The following is an 18,961-nucleotide window of genomic DNA, read 5'->3' on the forward strand; positions in this document are numbered from 1 at the left end:
TGCAGTCTTCATCACTTAAATAGCGAATGCCTGTGGTGCATTAGGGCTGGAGATAATTCGTATGCAAATGCATTGTGTACTGCTCCACTTCCCTTCTTCCACCCTGAATTTTTTACAGTGTGTTTTTGACATCACTGTTTTTCTAGTATGAAATCTAGATCAAGCTTTCACAAAGCAGTGTGGCAGACTGTCTCGCCACCACTGTCTTGCCTTGAATTCTCACTAGTCAGCATCGCCTGGCAGGGAAAACCTGATGCTGTAAAAACAGAAGGTGGAAAATTTAAGACACCAGGGTAGATGGCTGTATGTTCTTAATTTCTAGATTTTACGTTGATCACTCAAGTACTTTTAATTAAAGCTGCTAGTTTTTATACAGGTTTTTATTGAGAGGAGCCTGGGTGTGTTTTTCCTGGATTTTACCAGCCAGCACCTGCATCTCCCCAGACTTTGCAGGCAGAGCCCATCCTAGTACCACGCTGGAGAGCTGTTTGTGTGTCCCCACATATCCCTGCCTGGGCAAGAAGCCTGCAAAGCTTACTTGTGTTGTTCTTTTCCCCCTCTCATCCAATACACTGTTGGGCCTGGCAGCACTAGAAAGACTGATACGCAATTGTGCAGTGAAAAATTACCATTAAGCTGCCTGGTTTAAAAATCTCCTTGCTGTTCTCAGCCGCTGCCTTGGAGAGGGATCTCCTCTTGCTCTTTCCTCTGCTGCGGCAACTGTTGCGTGTCTACGTGGTTCTCCAACCGCTCTATTAATGCATGCAAACCTCTTTCTAGCCAAACATGCTCTTGAAACTTTTGAAATGAAACCAATTGCAGAGGAGGAAGAGGAGGAGGAGAAGGTAGAGGTGGTTAAGGTTCCCGTTGCCAAGCCAAAGTTACCGGAACCGTTGCAGATGTGGTCAGGTACAGCCGCAGTGGTGTTGGCATCAGTGTGGCTCCTACGGCCGCCCATGCTGTGACCTGCTGGGTTGAAGTGATGCAGTGCTGTAGGACAGAGGTTGAATTGTTTGCGGTGGTGTTCATTGCCATTAAAATCACACCCAGCTTTGCAAGTGTGTCTGTAATATGCAAGCGCTGCTTTATTGGGGTGTGCCTCTGGGTGAGATGAGGAGGTGCCATGCTGTGGCTTGGCTGTGTGCCTGCATGTTGAAATGAGTGTGCAGTGGCCTCTTAACGCTCCTCTGTTACTGTTCCTTCTTGTAAGGTTTGCTCCTCTGAGCTGTAGGAACGTGCAGTGCCTGAAAATCAGGTGGTGTGCTCCAGGACTGCTGGAGGTCACCTACACTCTGCTTTTTTTTCTTTGCTAGGGAGCCTGATTCTTCCCTAGTTGGGGTGTTTTTTCAGAGCAACTTCACTGCTGCAGCCAGATCCACCCTAATCATAATTAAAAGCAGAGTTGGTTAGTCATTGTAGGAAGAAGAGATTGAAGCCATGCAGGGAGGTAACTGAGAACTTCACCCATTTTCTTGAATATTATGAGAAATACTAAACCAGCCCCTGCGCTTAGACTGGAGGATATTCCATGGGACGGGCAGCAGCAGAGCAGACAGCAGCCAGTGTCAGACCCGAGCACATCCAGGAGTCTCCGGCTGCAGCTGCTCCTTCTCATTCACCTCCTGCACTTTTTCCTCCTCTTGACACTTTTGTTCCCGGGAGGGACCATTTTCTTGGCTGAGGTGATGATGATTGGTATTTTATATCTCATTTTGGAGCAGTGCTTTTTTACGGTGTTTAAATCATCATGTGTCAAAATAGCCAAAGGTAGTTAATCAAGAAAATATAACTAAAATAACGCAGTTCTGGACAGCACAGAACTCATCATTGAATGGCAAAGGAAAAGCTTGGTATCTGTTGTTACTTTTCCTGTGTGTCTTGATGCTCTGAAGCACTGTGAGAGAAGCAGGAGAGGTGACTGTGCGGATTTACTGATGGCAGTATTTCATTTGCTACTTCATCTGTGAGGTGGCATTTTAACACGTCCATAACTTTTTTAGCCAAACGTGCTCTTGGCAGTGTTGAGATAAGCCCAATTGAAGAGGAGGAGGAGGAGGAAGAAAAAATGGTGGTGATGAGAGAACTAGAGCCGGTCCCGAAGGAGTCAGGTACCACCGCGACGGCTTTGCACACCCAGCATCCTCCTAATCCCAACTGTCCCTGCCATCTCACCGTCCCTCTGTACAACCTCTCCGGTGGCTGTAACTGCTTCAGTGGCATAAATACACCAGGACGCGGCACCGGTTGTCCTTCCGAAAGGATCACACAATGTCTGGCTCGCAGAAATGAACTGCTGTGCTGAAGAGCAGGCGAGATAACAGAGATGGCGGTGGTGGTATGGGTTTTGGGGTGGATTTTCAGCAAGATATGGTGTCTAGGAGTTTGTCTTAAAAGTACAATTTCAGTCTCCAAAAAATCAGGTTCTTTCTTGCTCCTACATCTTGTATGTTTTTGACCACATGGATACTTTATTCTGTACCTGTTTTATACACACAGATGAGATGCAGTTATCTTCTCAGTGAAACAGGAGTTCTTACTAAGGAGTTACTTAAAATTACAATTTCTTTTCTAATGCCAAATTTTCTAGTGTCTTTGACTAGCTGGATGGATGCTAGTAACCTTGTATTGGCTGGGATAGGTTACACAGTGTGACCCTTATTGCATGAACTGTGACTTTAGGAATATGAGACCATGTCAAAGAAATTATTTTAGGTGACTAGGTATTTTTTCAGTGGAACAGCCATAAAAACCAAAATCAGGAGAACTAAATAGCTTACTGCATCTATAGATATGCACAGTGACTTAATTGGGACTTGCTTTGTCACACAGCATTGGTTTGAATATTTTGGAGGTGTCGAGCTTTTCTGGGACCAGGAACTGTCTGGGAAGTCAGGAATTGAAGGAAAGGAGTAGGCAGCTGATTTTGTGTGTACCTAGCACTTGTATTTAAGACTGTCGTCCTCTGGAAAGATGATTTTTTGGCAGCATGCTATTCATTTCTGCACTGTCACTGATCTGGAGATGCTGGGTATCTTCTTGCAGTGGTGCCTTGGGCTGCAGCAGCAGATACCCATCTCAGACACGCAGCCCCAGCCTGCTTTGAAACCCACCTGGAAGTTGCTGTGAAGTTTTAGAGAGCAATGCTTGTTGATTATTTTTTTGTTTGAATTGCTGAAAAGATTGGGGAGATGGGGGAAAGCCTGTGTTGCCCTTCCAGAAACCATCCGTTTCTGTTTGAGGAGATGCGAATGAGTCAAGAACTCACTACAGCTATAAGTGTTTCTATTTTAATGGTTGCATTGGAATGGACTTCTGTGTCAGTTGTGTGTGAAGGACCCAGAAATTGATGGCACAACGTCAAAAATAAATTTGCCTTTCTGGTGTGGCTTCTCTGCAGAGTGCAAGCTTGCTTTTTGTAAACCATCTGTTGTGGGGTTTTATTTTATTTTATTTTTACCATAAGGAAAATAATCTCAACTTTCCTGTACTAAATGCACAAGCTGCTTTGCTCAACATCTTTATTTCTTTTCCCTTTTTTTCCTCCTCCTCCTCCTCCCTTTCTTTTTAAACGTCAGCACTGTAATTAGGAAAGACTTTGCCTGGCGCTTTAGAAACGTTGCCCGCTCTGAACCTTGTCCCTGTCTGTCTCTCCCCCATACTCAGCAGTGGCTGTGATAACCCCTGAGAGGAGTCCCCGTCCCACCTCTGCCCCGGCCATCGCTCAGAGCCACGCTGCAGAACCAGTCCCAGCTAAGCCAGACAGGAAGGATGCAGTTGCTGCATCTAAAGTAGAAAAGGAAACAGCAAAACCCGATGCGAGACGTGAAGAAATCCCACCGGAGAAAGCCAAGCCGGAGCCAGCCGATGCGTCAAAGGTATGTCAGACCAGAGTCTCTTTGGAAGAGGCTGCGCTTGTGCTGGGCTGGAGCATCAGCTCTAGAACCCACCCCAGAGCAGCAGCTCTGTGCACCTTCCCCTCCTGGGCAGCAAAGGGTTTATTCCTTGCCCAGACATGGGGTGGTGCGGGGGTCTGGGTCCCAGGGAAATCCCAGCCCTGACCCTCCAGGTGCAAGGAAGGAGGAGGTCCAGGGCGGCCGGGTTTTGGTGGTTGCAGTTAAACTAAATGCAACTTACTGATAATGGCGTTAAAAAAGCTGGCAAGAATTGCATGCAAGTTTATGGTACGTGAATATAGGGCTCACCCATTGCTAGGCTGTCTCGGCTGATTCCTGGTACGACAGCAGGAGCAATTCCAGTGAAATTGGTGATACAGATCTGGTCCACAGCCCAGCGTCTGAATGCAAATGTTTTTTACATTGATAGGCTTTCTCTGGGAGAGCTGTTAATATGTTTCTGCAAACTGGACTAAAACTTTGGTTTTGAATGGTACTGTTGAGACATTAGGGAGTTTATTGTTTAAATGAAATTTTTTTAAACATTATTTGAGCTTTCTACAGATGTCTGAGTCCTCTGCTGATGTTGATATATGTGTATTGTTCCCAATAGTGAACATAATGTGAAAAATAATTGTTCATATTACAGTGTCCTTAATATTCTGCAAATCTTATTGACTGAAACCTTCCAATGTTGCAGCAGAGCTGTATGCCTTGTGATACAATTTTCACATTACTCTGACTATTTAGCTGTTCTCAGCATTACCGGAGCCACATTTTTGCTGTAACGTATCACGTGGTGGGTCTTGTATGACGTACTCTAGGGGACATCACTATTAATTAAGTTGGGAGATGGAGGTGAAGAAAGGACAGTTGCTTTAAAGAATTTTGTGGCCTGTGTGACCAGTAATTTTTAAAGGAAAATGCTGAAGGGGTCTTCAGGCTGGCACTTTGGAGCGTGCATCGTGGCACACGGTTCCTGTAATGCTGTTCCTGCACGGCTGCTCGCCCTCCCTAGCATTAAACTGAGAACAAGTAAATTTTATTCATCCCATCTCTCTTATTACAGGGTCCTTTTCCTAAATGCTTTAACACTGGATTTTTTTTTTTCTTTAAATGTAGATGTGGGAGGAAATTGTGGATTTGAACGTGCCATATTTACCCTGTTTCTCAAATGTAGCTGCATCACTTCATTTAACACCCACCGATGCTTTCGCCTTCAGAGTATTTGGCAATCCAGTTTCCCTAAAATACTTTCCTTAAAGTGTTAAGACAATCTTGGCTCTCTACTTACAGACAGTAAAGAGCTTAATTTGTGATGTTAGGCTTGATTTTGTAGATAGGTCTCTTCTTACTGACTCTGTGAGCATAATACCTGTGCATAACAAATAATTTTCTGGTTTTGAGAAGGTCTGTGTTAATTTGAGCATGTTGCTTTTGGTATGGATTTCACTGGGAGATCCAGCTGCAACTGAAATTTGAAAACATTGCCTGGCAAAGCTAATGCAAGTGGGAAGCTCCTCTTCAGAAGCACTAGAGAGCACTGGTTTCAAATGCAAATAATTCTCAAGCTGAAGGAATTATTGTAAATGTGCTGTTAACTAACAGACTGTCAGAGAGCTGCGGTGTCATTAACTCTTTCCGGAGGACTGCATGTTGGTTTTTGCATGTTCACCCAGCATTTCAAAACCAACTTTATGCAGCTGTGTTTTGAAACTAAATGGTCTCTTTAAACAAGTCTACTAACAAGAAATGTTTTTACCAATTTATTTCTTAAATGTAGGTGAGGAAAACGCACATTGAGGTCACAGTACCCACCACGAATGGTGACCAGCCCCAGGTTTGTGCTAATAATTCAGTTAGGTTGCTCACTTTTTTTTTTTTTTAAGGTTAAACAGTGAGGTTCAACATAGTTAAATGAACCAACAACTTTTTTTTTTTTTTTTTTATCACTGCCAAACAGCAGCAGCCTGCAGAAAAAGAGGAAGAACTGATAAGAATGAGGAAGGTTAGCCATTTTACACTTTCACCAAACAAATTTGCCATATCATTCATGCATCTGTAACCTGTTTAAAAAGACAGTGCTCCAACTTCATGTGCTTTGGGTTGGGTTTTTGGTTTTTTTTATAAACTGCAGCTATCAAATATTTGATTTCAAAATGAACAGCTTTTTGTCCCATAGACAGTCTGATTGCTAAAATTATGCATGTTGAATGTTCGAAACACACTTGGTTTGATTGATAAAATTTATCTTCTCTGTAACAAATTTAATTATAAACCGAAGAAAACCATATAGTGTGCACTTCAGGGGAAAAAAGAAAAAAGTGTAATGCTTTTTTGTATTGATTGAGTAATAGGGGAAGTATCCAAGATGGGAAAGATGCTTAAGACATAGTTACTGTGCACATTGAGGCCCTGTAAAAGTTACACCAGGCAGTACAGCCTCGTACACTGGGGTGGGCATGCATCACTATCAGGAATATGAAGTTGTGACTTTGTGCAAGGCTTCCACTGAAAATGGGTAAACTGTCTCTTTGTGGCAAGCAATATAAATGAAGGCAAAAGCCGACGGAACGCCTGGGAGCTGTCTCTTTAAAGGACTCATTGCATTTCCCCATTCTCCATGAGCAAGAACCCCCATTTCTTCGTGGTGTCCCTGCGGCTGGGTCCCCACCCCACGCTGGCACAGTGCTGCACTCCCAACGTTGAGTTAACTTTTTTAATTTGCCAATTTGTCAATCCCGCAAGAACAACATTTTAATTTTTTGTGCTTTTCTTTTTTTTTTTGTTTTGTTTCCCCCTTTTCTTTCATTTTCACAGAAAAGATCAAAGAGGCTAGATGGTGAAAACATTTATATCAGGCATAGCAATTTAATGTTGGAGGTTTGTATGAACTTGAAGCTTTTTTCAGTTGCGTTTGCCTAGACCTTCTGCATCTGCGCTGAACTTTTTCTTCCTCTTCTGCTGCTGCCTTTGTTTTTGCATGCTGTTGCATGAAAGACTTTTTTTTTTTTTTTTTAATACGCTTTTGCATGGTGACAGTAAACATGACGATGTGCAGGCATTCTTCCTTCTACCTCTTCTGACTTTCATTCTCTCATACTTACCCAAAATATATGATTGGCAGAGCTGCGTGCTCAGGTCTGCTCTTGGATCCACAGGGTGCTCACAGTGACATGAATTGTGTGTGGGGGGCTCATTTACAAGATTCTCCTTGCTTGAAATAAATTATTTTCCTGGGGGAAAAGACAGTCTATGAAAATGCAAAATTCAGGACAAGCTGCAGGTGAAATTGTCACCTCTGTGGCATTCAGGCTACTGCGATGTCCACATTGCTTCAGACAGGAGCGAGTCCTCCTTTCAGACGTTGCTGCTGGTCTTGCAGCACTGCAGTCCCTTCTCCCAATGCTTACTTGCCTTGCAGTGGCTTTACCGGTCCCCGGGGCCCCATCCTGCATCGGTGCCGGGTCCCCTTGGAGCTGATGCGGGGGCTCGATGGTCATGGGTGGCTGGCGAGCGGGTGAGAAGCCATTTCATCCCTCCCCGAACAGCTGTTCCCTTTGGCTTTGGGAGCCCTTTACACTTGGTTTCACCTAAGCACGGTCTCAGAACAGACCATGCCAATCATATATTTTATTTTTTTTAATACACTGTGTTATGGAAGACGTTTTGTGGCTTCTGATATTCTGTGTTACGTGTTTCTACTCAAAATTGCAGCACCAGCAGCTGGTAGGGTTTCCATGTTGGTATCTCTTGCAAGTGAAGTGTACTAACTGCTTCCTCCTAATCTGAATTTTAAAAGTTTTGCAGCTTTTGGGTGTTGGGGTTTTTTTAAAAAAAAAATTTTTTTTTTTGACTGCTACAACTTAGAGCTTTCGGCCATGAGCAAAGGGTCTGCGGCACAACGGGCAGGGTTCAGCCGCTGGAGTGCTGCGAAGACTGTGCCTGTTGCTTTCTTTCACCCAACTCGAACAGCTCTATCTCCCCGACCCCAAACAGAGCTTTTTCATTGCTTCTAAACCCCTTTTTCCTGTTAGTGCAATACTTGGCTCTGGCACCCGGCCCCTTCTCCAGCCCGTTCCCTCTCTGCTGCCCTTCCCACTGTTCTGTTGCAGGTGCTCCAGCCCTCCCATAGAAAAGGGCTGACCCCAGCAGCTCACCTCCTTTATTCCTTTTATTTTTTTTTTTTTTATCCATGCATTTGGCAGATGAGATATTTTTCCGGCAGACCTCACACTCCCGAAGCTGCTATTTGATTTTGTTGAAAGCTGTTTAATGCTCCGTGCTCGATAACCCATGCTCCGTGTTCTTACAAAAAGGGCAAAACAGGAGGAAAAGCATTAATGCTTAGCGAGCTTGTTCCTCAAGATGCTTTCAAGACCCATTTTGGCTCCACGTAGCTCCTCGTGGCTTTAGCTTCTCTGCAAATCCTCCCAGGACCAGCTCTTGCGCAGTGGTGGATAGCCAAGGTGGTCTTTCTCTCTTCTCTAAACCAGGAGCAGCTGTAGGGCTCCTGGACCTGGGTAGGTCTTTATCCTGGAGTCCTCGGCAGACTTATTTGTGCTTTTTTTTCTAACTAGCAGGCACTTGCCTTGTGGTTTCATCCGGGATGGATGCCAAAACTGTTTTTTTTCCCCCAGAACCGTGCCAAAAAGAGCAAATGTTGTTAATGAGGCATTTGGGGCTATAGCCCAGCAGAGGGAGGGCAGTGTGTCCTGGGTAAGCTGCAGGGACACAGATATTTGGGGGGAGACCCCTCCTTTAGGGATGCATTTGCTCTCCCATCTTCTAAAATCGATGGGCTGAGTAACAACTAAAGGTGCAAAAATAGTGAAATTGCCCAGCAGTGCTTTTACTGACCTTAATTTCCCCCTTTCTAACAGGTGAGGCTTGCTGCTTTTTGGCACTGTCCAGAAAAGTTGTTGTTTGGCTTATGCCTATTTTATGCAAATGCTTTGTTTTCAACAAACTCTGGTTTGCTTGCAAGGAAAAGCTATTTTTAAACAAGTTGAAGAGAGCTGACTTGCCTTGAAGTCTGTGCATCTATGCTGTAAACTGGCATCACAGAGCAGAAATCTGGCTTTTTCCACATGAAGAATTTTAGCAGGAGTTTCTTGATTGATCCAGCATAAAGTAAATTCTCAGTTTGATTTTTAAAGGGCTTATCTTCATTTCAGAAGTCTAAAACTTCCTGTGGTAGCTGCTGGAGGGATGAGATGAGAGGGGGGCAAAAAAGGTAATGGGGGTATTCTGGGACCAGAGCTAATTCCTGGTAGGATGAAAGAGAAATAAGTATGAAGAGAATAAATAAAATTGGGAAAACATTTTCTTAAACATTAATTGCATTTATAGCTGTGAATATTCAGGCTAGCAGAGGGAAAAGAAAGCAAACCCACCCAATTTAAAGGCATTAAATTAAATAACCCAAACAAACATAGTCTTGCAACTTAAAAAAATCCCATATGGGGAAAACCCGTGAGATTATGCCTCAGCTGTCATCTGTTTTGGTGTAGCTCGAGATGAACCGATGGCACGTCCCGCTCCTGGAGGAGACCCCACTCCCTGCCGATTGCAGTTTATCCCAAATAACACAAGAGGAAAGAGGAGAGAGGACGCTCCCTTTGTGTGTTTGCAGTGTGAGCACAATTGATGGAAGTCGGCAACAACTCTGCTGAGCGCAGCTTTGCTATGCGGCAGCCTAGGCAATCGCAGGTGTCATCTCCGTGTCTCTTCATTTATCCTGTCCTTTTACTAATAGGATCTAGATAAGACCCAAGAAGAAATAAAGAAACACCATGCCAACATCAGTGAGTTGAAGAAGAACTTTATGGAGTCCGTCCCGGAGCCTCGGCCGAGTGAATGGGACAAACGTTTGTCCACTCACTCCCCTTTCCGAACCCTCAACGTCAACGGGCAGATTCCCATGGGAGCGGATGGAGTGAGTACCTCGGCGGCATGTGGGTGTTAGTGCACTGCATTGTTCCAAGGGACAGCTTTGCAACCTAGGATTCAGCCTCAGCTCCCCTTAGTTTTTAGTTATCTTGAATTTTAATAGTTAATATTGACTTCTAACATGTATAGTGGCCTCTGAGAGAACCGATGCTTTAGTTGTAGTATCATAAAAATGTGATTTTTTTTTTGGTAGGCAAGAAGGTAGGAATTCTTCACCAGGTTTTGATGCTGCTTTTCCTAGCGTGGCTTTCATCCATGGTGATAAACTTTATTTCACATGGCTGTCTTGGGGACTGGCTTATTCCTGGTGCCAGGGAATGTATCTCCCCAAAATGTGGGAAAAAAACCCCAAAACCCAGACACCTAAGTTAAAGGCAATTATTACTTCAGAGATAATAGTACAGATCACCCAGTGGAGAAGCACTAGGATGGTATCAATTTTCAAAAGTCACTTTATTCTCCAGTTAATCTGGTATGTCATTGGGTTTAGTCTTGCATTAGGATCTGCAGGTGCTGATCTGCTGTGGAGGCTTCAAGAAGACTCCTCAGGTGGCTACAGCAGGGCTGTTCATACATGATGGAAATCTTTCTCCTTACAGGAACAGTGCCTGTATGTTAGTAGCGACATACATTCACAGTTTCTCTGCTAATTTCCTTAAAAAGGTAATTTTTCAAAGAAACCGAGTTGGAGAAGCAGAGATCTGTCTGCCAAATGGTTTCTTCTGGGATAACAGACAGTTTCTCTGTTTAATATTGGTGTTACCTAGCTCAGATTTGAAGCTTGTGAGTAAAACTGTAGTTAGACCTAGTGGTAATCAGTCTCTTAAACAGTAAATGCGATTTTTCTTACAACTGAAAAATTGCATCCTGGCTGCAGTGGTGGCAGTTTGTAGAGTCTCTCCTGGTTTAAGCCTAGCTTCTCCCGTTGCTGCCCACAGCGCTGCAGATAAGCTTGCATTTCATCTTCAAACCATTGCAAGGGAGATACTTTTTAAACAGAAATAATCTTGCAGTGGAGGGAGGATTATCAGAACAGGTACAAGGGGTTTTAGCAGCCAGGTTTACTATAGATTCCTCAAAGCATAGAGAAAAGTCATGACAATTATAGGGCTTCCCCCCCTACCCCCCAGAAAAACAAAACTCACAAAAAGAACTAATGAGGATTGATCACTATCCTTGGAATTAGTGTGTTTAACACATGGATGGACTTGCCTCTGGTTGCTGAGTCTCAGTGTAAATTCTGCAGGAATTTGGGCAGCAGACTGATGCAGAGCTTTGCCCATGGTGCCACGTGGTTTATGGATGTGCGGGTGGGATAGAGCAGGGGCTTTCAAGCTCCACAGCTGCAGTTTAGGAATTATATTCTTGGTTATTATGAAGAATTTCTTGCATGGTGACCACATTGTGGGGTCTTGGGGGGGCTGCTGTTCATGATAACTAGATGCTGTGGGTTTTCCCCATCTAAGGCTGCAGTGGTCCACAGCGATGCAAGGATTGATGTCAACCCTGGATTTGCATTTCTGGAAATTCCCTCTTAATCTGATCCTCTCTGAAGTAGTCTTGCTCTGAGGTGGAGGTGGACATGTTCTGCTGTGAACTTCCAGAAATGCATCTTCACCAGGCACCTGCCAGGGAGGGTGTTTTCCTTCACCTGCACATGTTTTAAGGATGGTAAATCACTTAATGATTACTTATCGTTATCATTGATTACTAAAGATCGCTTAATGTTTAAGGATGGTAAATCACTTAAAGATGTAAAGCAATCCTGTTTCTCCTGTTCATGGTGGTATCTTCACCCTGCTGTAGTGGCCAAAGGGTATTCTGCCAGGGGCTGCTTTTCTGCTGTTCCTATATGTTTTATTGCAAGACAACTGAACCTTAACACGCTTTGTGTGTCCAGGTCAAGAAAATCACTGTCCTATCTTCTGAGAGACAGGTTGGTGGGCTTGAGGTAAAGCTGCTGTTCTGATATGTGCTTCTGAACCAGACTTTTGCTATTGCAATGGCACCAAGCAAAAACTCAACAGCAGCTGCTGGATAACATTTTTTTCTTTTGGCTACATGATGTAGTTTCATAACTCACACCGAGAGGACTTCTGCACTGCTGCAGCTTTTGCAGCTTTCAATTATGCTTATTTTGGTGCATGGCTGGTTCGAAAAAGCTGCATGAAAGATATAACCGTGTATTCGGAGAGAAAAGCAATTATGAAAGTTTAACTGTACCCTGTTCTTTTTATGTTGTCTTTCTTTCCGTTTTTTGTTTTAATGATCATGTTACTCTTGCATTTTATATTTTCTTTTGCTGCCCAGTCTCCCAGCTACTTTCTCCCCAATACTCATCACTTAGGGGTGTGCAAAGAATCAGTCCCAAAATACCGCACTGATCAAAGGAGGCTAGCTCAACTGAGAGAGCTTAGAGCCAAGTTTTTCCTCTCCTAGGTACACTTGGGTTTGACCAGGTCTGGCAAACTAAAGGGATGGAGAGTTACTAAACAGCAACGTTTCCCACTATCTTTTCTTTCTTCAACGGAAGTGCTAGAGCCCTTGCATGATCCTGTGTGATGATTTACTTGTTCTGGTTTTTTACATTCTTTAGACTCCAGAAACAAAAGTGCTAAAAATGCGGAGCCAAATTTAAGGAGTTTGCAGTGCTCCTACTGCCATCCTGCCTGTTCCACGCTTGGGATTTCTAAGATTAACAGTTTTTCACTTGTTCCAGTAGAATTTTCAAAACAATCAAAATTTTGATACTCTTGTCAGAACTTTGAAAAAGCATTTTGTATCTGCACTGCAGTCTGGATGTTCAATGATATTTAACAGACGCTATTTTTTAAGGGCACTGTAGAACAGGAAGCTGTCAGAGACCACATTTTGTACTACACCATTTCTATTTCTAATGCCTCAGACTTTTTTCTCAACCATTCCAATTCCAAAACACACTTCAGTAAGTTTTGAGCATACGCTTTTCTGGGAGGGCAGGCACAAAATACGCATCATCACAATCCAGAGCTTTGTGTCAAAACACATGTGATCCTGATCCAGATGTTCATGAGCTCTGCAGAAAGCGCAAGGTTTTGTAGCTCTAAGGCTGGTGTGACCCGAGCCACCAGCGGCTCTGCTCTCCAGGGCAGTTTATTTTTCCATTGAGAGGAAGGCTGTCCTAACGCTTTGCACACCTCCAAGTATCATTTTGGGCACTTTCCATCTGTCATTTTTGTTCATCTCTCTCTGTCTTTCTTGATCTTCTACCACGAAAGCAGACACAGGAACGTCCTCTGTTAGTACAGGATGAAGACAAACTAAAAAAGCAGGAGATACCTACTGAGACAGCCTTTCCCCGGCAAGCAAGTGAAGAAACTCTTCCAAAGGTTTCTATTCCAATTCCTGAAGAGCAGAAATCACTCAAAAAGTGTCAGCTGTACTCTAGCATTTTTCCTTCTCCACGTATTCCCTTTATGATGTCCTTTCTCCTGGTCATAGCACTGACTGTTTGGTGGCTGCTCTTTCTCTGAGTGGCAACAGGGTCATGTTGAAACCTCAAGACCAAAGCTCCAGAATTTCTTGGCCGTAGCCTCTGCCGCATCTTCCTTGTCCTGGTCTTTGATCTCCATAGTTCACTGTCCCGGGGAGGGACACCCTGCGACTGTCGTGTTAATCCTGCTGTGTGTCGTTGTGTAGCTGTGATCCAGGACCTGGCAGGAGTGGTCATGGATTGCCAGGTCCATTTTGAAGTTTCCTAGTGTGCTAAAGCAAATTCTCTGAACCGTGCTCCTGATTGCTGTAAGAGGGCAGACGGGGAGTGTAAATACGTGGGAGGAGATGTTTGCTTCTTCAGCCCCTGTAGATGCCACGTAGGAATAGCTGAAGACTTGCTTTTAAGCTTGTTGTTTTAAATGTAAGATGTTCACAAGCTGAAGAACATTTGATACTGATCCAAAAGAAGCTTTACAGTAATCTGCTGAATCTAATCCATAACCACTCCTTTTCTAGGAAACTAAGATTGGCATTTAAATAAAAAGTGTTGATTATCAATGCTGCTGTTAGTGCTAACTTAGAGACAGAGACAGGCAACTTTTCATTTTCCCAGTGGGGGAAGCGTTTTGCAAAGCATCACAGCTTCCCTCTTGCACCCCTATTCTTGTTTCCAAGAAAATACATCATGTTGTAGGAGAAAACCCGTTGCAAGGAAATATGTATTGTAAACATAGATTAATCATTTTTCTGAATCTGGTGGTCTTGGTGCACTTCAGATGTGTTTTATTTAATTTGTGTTGAACTAACTGACGCATGTTTGCTTAGGTCACAGGAATGGAGTAACCTACTGTTAGGTACGTCTCCTCTGTTAGCATGTTGACTTTACCACATCAGGACACACTTCTAATGTTAAAGCCATCGATTGTTTTGACTTCTCTAACAAAACCGTTGCATGCCGCTTGTCGTTTATTGCCTACAAATGTAAATGTCTGGATGATGGTCACGTTTATCTGAGTTACCCTGGTTGAGCTGTGTAGGCTCCAAGATGAGTTGCCCAGATGGGCTGAGCAGAACTGGTTTACGAGCTGGAGTGAAGATGGGACTTTGTGTCTAAGGGGTTTCTTTTCTGTATATAGTAATTATGGGACTGAGCTGAGCCCACTGCTTCTCCTTTCGGTAGTAATCTGCTTTCTGTTGCATTCTCTGGAGGATTGGTGTAGACACAATTACTTCTGAGAACAGCCACCAGTGCCATCAGTGTTGGCAGCTGCTCCAGCAGCACAGAAGAGAAAGGAGCAGACTTTTATTACAGGGACTAAAATGTGTGAATATATATAAATACATGTATTTATAACCCTTTATAGATCTGTATCTGTGTGAACAGTGTTATTTAGGAAGCTAGCAGATAAGCTTGCAGGAAAAAGACATAAGGCAAATACGGCATGTGCTGTCTGATCTGAAGGACCGTGGTGTATCACGGACCATTTGAACTGCCTCTCTTGCTCTCAGTGTACAGGTTGAGGCTCTCTGAAGTTTAGGTTGCTAGTGAAACCCTTCGTTTTAATCTCACAGGAATCTTCCGATTACTCTTGTAACCTGCTCCGATTAGTTCACCGGTTTGTGCCTTTAGGACTTTGTTTTGTGAGGATGCTGATTTTTCATTGGAAAGTATTCTTCCCTTTTTAATACACTGCCTTTAATACACAGTCTTCCTCTTTCAGTGGTTGGAAGTGTAGAAGTCGCTGGGTTGTTGGTACAGGCGTACCGTGGTGCAAAGGAGAGCTGTCGCAGCGCAGCCTGCCTGCTGCCTGCGTGCTCAGCACAGGCAGCGGATGGACGGTGCTGCTCAGTGAGCTGCGTGCCTGCATCCGAGGAGCATGCCTTAGGATGCACTTGAACTCCAGCAAGCTCGGCGTGAAGTTTAGGAAGACTTACCTTGAGAAGGTAGGCCCTGGAGAGGAGAGGTGGGGAAGGATGCTGTGGTGCCACGTGCTGTGCAGAAGATGCAGGATGGAAGAAGCTGGGGGGATGCTTCTGGCTGGGATTGCCTGCCTGAATGTCCTTCCCAAAATTGGAACAGATGTGAAGAAAAACAGGGACTGTTCATTCTCCCCAACCTGGCGCGGAGAGGGAAGGGACAGGAGTTGTTTCGATCTATCTCTGTCCGTTTTCTGCCCATATTTCCTGGAGAAGAGCAGCTTAAACACACACCTGCTTCCTTTCAAAAGCCATGGCTCGGGTTAGCCGCCGTGATGCTGCTTTGAGCACTGCTGAGGTTACTGCATGCTGTCTTTCTGAATCGATGACAAGTACTTTGAAGCCATACCAGTGGCTTTTGCAAAGCCGTGGTTTCTGTAGCTCCATCTACCATTTCCAAAGGACCTGAAGTCTAAAAATCTTTGCCCAGAGCAATGTTTGAACATAGTGCTCAGGGTATCTTATCCCAGAGTGATGAGATATGCACTCTGTCACTTAAACTCAGTTCTTTAACTTCTTAATTAAAACGGTCTCTCTCTTGCTTTTCCTTTTTTTAATCTTGAGATAAGGCTGGTTGTCATCAGCAAAAAAACTTTGAAACTTTACATTCTGAGAATGCTCAGGAACGTTTTTGGGATTTATATAACAATTATCACTGCAGAGTATAAAGAAACTAAACAAATGCTTTATATTTCTATGGCAGTTTAGAGGCCAGTTATCTATATTCATCCAGGTGGATATGATCTCTTCTGACAGAGAAAGCCCGTAGCTTATCAGGAACAGAAACCTCATCCGTTCAGTGCCGCAGTGATGTGTCCTCTGTGCTCCAGCCCCTTTGCCGGTCGCTCCTCCACTTTTTTTCCATTTGCTTGCAAAGCAAAGGGAGTTACAGACGTGCCCCGTGGCAATCCATGTACGGTCTCATTCCTGCACATTATATATCCCGTTCCTGCACATTATGTATCTTGTACATGTTGGTGCTGTGCTGGTTGATTCCTGGTTTCATCCTTTTCCCTTGATGACCGTGCAGGATGCGGCACTGAAAGGAGGGATTTTGGGAAGCCTGCTGTCGTACCCGTGCACAGGGAGAGTTGATTTGCTCTAGCTTTGTTTACGGGCAGACGTCTCAGGGTTTTCATAAAGGAACCAACACGTGTACTTTGCTCCCTTTTTTCCTCAGGAACAAACTTGCTGCAAAGCACCGCAGCCTCCCCGGCCACCTGCCCCGACACCATCACTGACCCGAGCAGTGGTGGGATTAATGCACCCTGTTCGTACATGACTGGTGCACTGCCAGTCTGGGAGTGATGGAAAGCTGAATTATCCCTTCCAAAGGGAAGGTGGAAATGTCCACAGCACGTAACCCCGTCCAGGTTGGTGTGAGAAATCCTGAAACTCACTTTCTGAATATTCTTATCCTGATATCAGCTTTTCTGAACTTCAGATAAAATGCAGAATCTTGTGCTTTCATGCTTTAGGAGAAGGTTGGCATTAGTGTTTTGAAGCAGCAAGTATGCCAGAGCCGATTGCTTGCAACTCAGATTCAGCTCTGAGGCTGCGTTAGGTGTCAGGCTCTGTATACAGTGATCATTGGTGATATTCAAGGTGTGCGTTACTGTAAAACAACATCCCTTTTTTCTTTTCCATTATTAAAAGTGAACAGATAAATGAGGGTATTGTCTGCATCCTGCCGTGTGCCGCTTTGCCCTGTGGGTCAATAGAAGGTGAACTGAGGACTCTCTGTGGGCAGGTCAGGTTAGGGTACAGAGTTAAGCTAAGACCCGCTCTCCTCCCTTGCAGTTTGTGCAGTAACTAGTGATGACCCTAAAGAGTAGGTATTCGATATTTGCCTCCTGTCCTGAAATAATGAGGAGAGATGGAATTTCCTTGGCGTGGCACCAAAGGAGTAGTTCATGTTTGCAGGAACTAGGTTGGGCTGGCCTTTCTGTGTCCGTACCGTGGGGCTCCTCGGGAAGGTTATAGGCAAAGTGTCTTTCACTTCATGTAAGGGTCTGTAATTTGTCACTCTGAGAATTATTCCACTGGTTTATTGGGTTTCGTTTTTCCTGGTCATGAGTTGATGGCACCTGTTCTGACTTACAGACTGAGGAAGGATGCTTTCTGGAAAAATTTAGCCCAAAGAAGGGTTACGGATTCATTTAGAAACCCTTTGGTCTGCACTTTGGAGAACGTGACAGTGGTGGTTTCTCTTGTGTCCCTGTTTGCCCAGAGAGGTTGTGGCTGCCCCATCCCTGGAAGTGTTCAGGCCAGGTTGGATGGGGCTTTGAGCAACCTGGTCTAGTGGAAAGTTGGCAGGGGGGTTGGAACTAGATGATCTTTAAGTTCCCTTCCGATCCAAACCATTGTATGGTTCCATGATCTGTTTTGGTTTGTGAAGCTGGAGGGAAAGACTAGCCTTGGTTTGTGCCACTTTGGGATCTTCTAGCGGTGGTACAAAGTCACGTTGGATCAGTTTGTGGGGACTAAAAACACTTTCTTTTTTATCTAAAATGCTCTCTTTTGGAACACTTTTTTGGTTTTGTATTTTTTCTCAGACTTTTCTTTGTAAATATGTACATTTATCATTAATAAATGTTATTGCAAATCAGATTCTTCTTTCCACTGCTTATTAACAAAAAGGCTATATATGATCTGTGTTAACAACTACCTTGGACTAACCCTCAGTATTGCTTTCTCAGACCACGAGCCATCAGACCCCAGCCGTTACTGGTTGCATTCAGGGTGTTGGGTCTGCTGGGCACTCTCTGGTGTGGGTTTCGTGCCCCTGGGGAGAGGGGACATGCAAGGCTAAAGCTGTAAGCAATGCACGCTCTCAAACTGGCCAGAATAATTCAACTGAGGATTAAATCTGGCTTGGTTTAAGAAGGGCTTTGTTTACAGAGGGGTCAGAAGGTTCAGCCCTCTACCAAATACTTAATGTAATGCTAACATGTTCTCCCTCTTCGCTTTTGAGACTGAATAATAGGAAAAACAGCTTGCAGAAAGTTGTCCTGAGAGCAGAAGCATCGCGGGTCCTGTGCAATGCAACTGCAAGAGCCTCTGGCCTGCATGTTGTATTAATTTGAGAACAAAAATGCTCCTTTCTATTTTTGTAAGCAAAGAAACCATGTTCCCTAATTAACCACCGCCTTTCTGCTTGGTTATACAATGCAGACCTCTGGTTGGGTTTTAGCTGGTTGAAGCTGCCTGAAGTTGCGTCTAGAGGCTGTATCAAAAGTCAGTCTTAATTTTAACTCCCAACTTTTCTTCTGTGAGGTTATTTACTTCTGGTTAAACTGTTTGGCTCATTCTGTGCAGTCACGAGCGATCACAGGAAAGCAAATCTGGCTGTGATGGAGCGGCACAAGGCTTGTGCTGCTGCTCTCCTGGATGAGCCTGGCACCAGATCAGAGCTGTAACTTTATTTATGAAATGAAGCAAGTGAAATGCAGGAGCACAGAATTTATGTCAGTTATAAACCCTGATGGTATCCCTGCTCTTTTCACCTGCTGCTGCTACACTAAATCAGAGGCAGTTTTTGCAATGCCACTAGCAGCTTTTTCTCTGCAGGGGGAATTTGGAATAAGAAGCCCCTCATCCAAGAGTACCTGCCCCACAAAAGGGATGGGAAGGGGATCAGGGTGGATGGGGAAAGGAATCATTGC

At 44.2% G+C, this 18,961-nt stretch overlaps 1 protein-coding gene across 40 annotated transcripts in view; it reads left to right on the plus strand.

Annotated features, from left to right (window-relative positions):
- Positions 1-18,961, plus strand: part of EPB41 (erythrocyte membrane protein band 4.1) — a 97,269-nt gene that overhangs the window by 64,092 nt on the left and 14,216 nt on the right. For 8 of the 40 annotated variants that reach the window (XM_069803329.1, XM_069803306.1, XM_069803305.1 and 5 more), the window contains 7 exons: positions 781-909; positions 2,001-2,108; positions 3,664-3,875; positions 5,677-5,733; positions 5,857-5,901; positions 6,714-6,776; positions 9,652-9,831. In XM_069803329.1, the coding sequence (XP_069659430.1) occupies positions 781-909; positions 2,001-2,108; positions 3,664-3,875; positions 5,677-5,733; positions 5,857-5,901; positions 6,714-6,776; positions 9,652-9,831 (794 nt within the window). Of the gene's footprint in view, positions 1-780; positions 910-2,000; positions 2,109-3,663; positions 3,876-5,676; positions 5,734-5,856; positions 5,902-6,713; positions 6,777-9,651; positions 9,832-11,745; positions 11,797-13,105; positions 17,907-18,961 lie in introns of those variants that run through there. The other 32 variants (XM_069803325.1, XM_069803336.1, XM_069803342.1 and 29 more) reach the window with 25 other exon arrangements.

Source organism: Haliaeetus albicilla, chromosome 16 (assembly GCF_947461875.1).
Source record: "Haliaeetus albicilla chromosome 16, bHalAlb1.1, whole genome shotgun sequence".
Lineage (NCBI taxonomy): Eukaryota > Metazoa > Chordata > Aves > Accipitriformes > Accipitridae > Haliaeetus > Haliaeetus albicilla.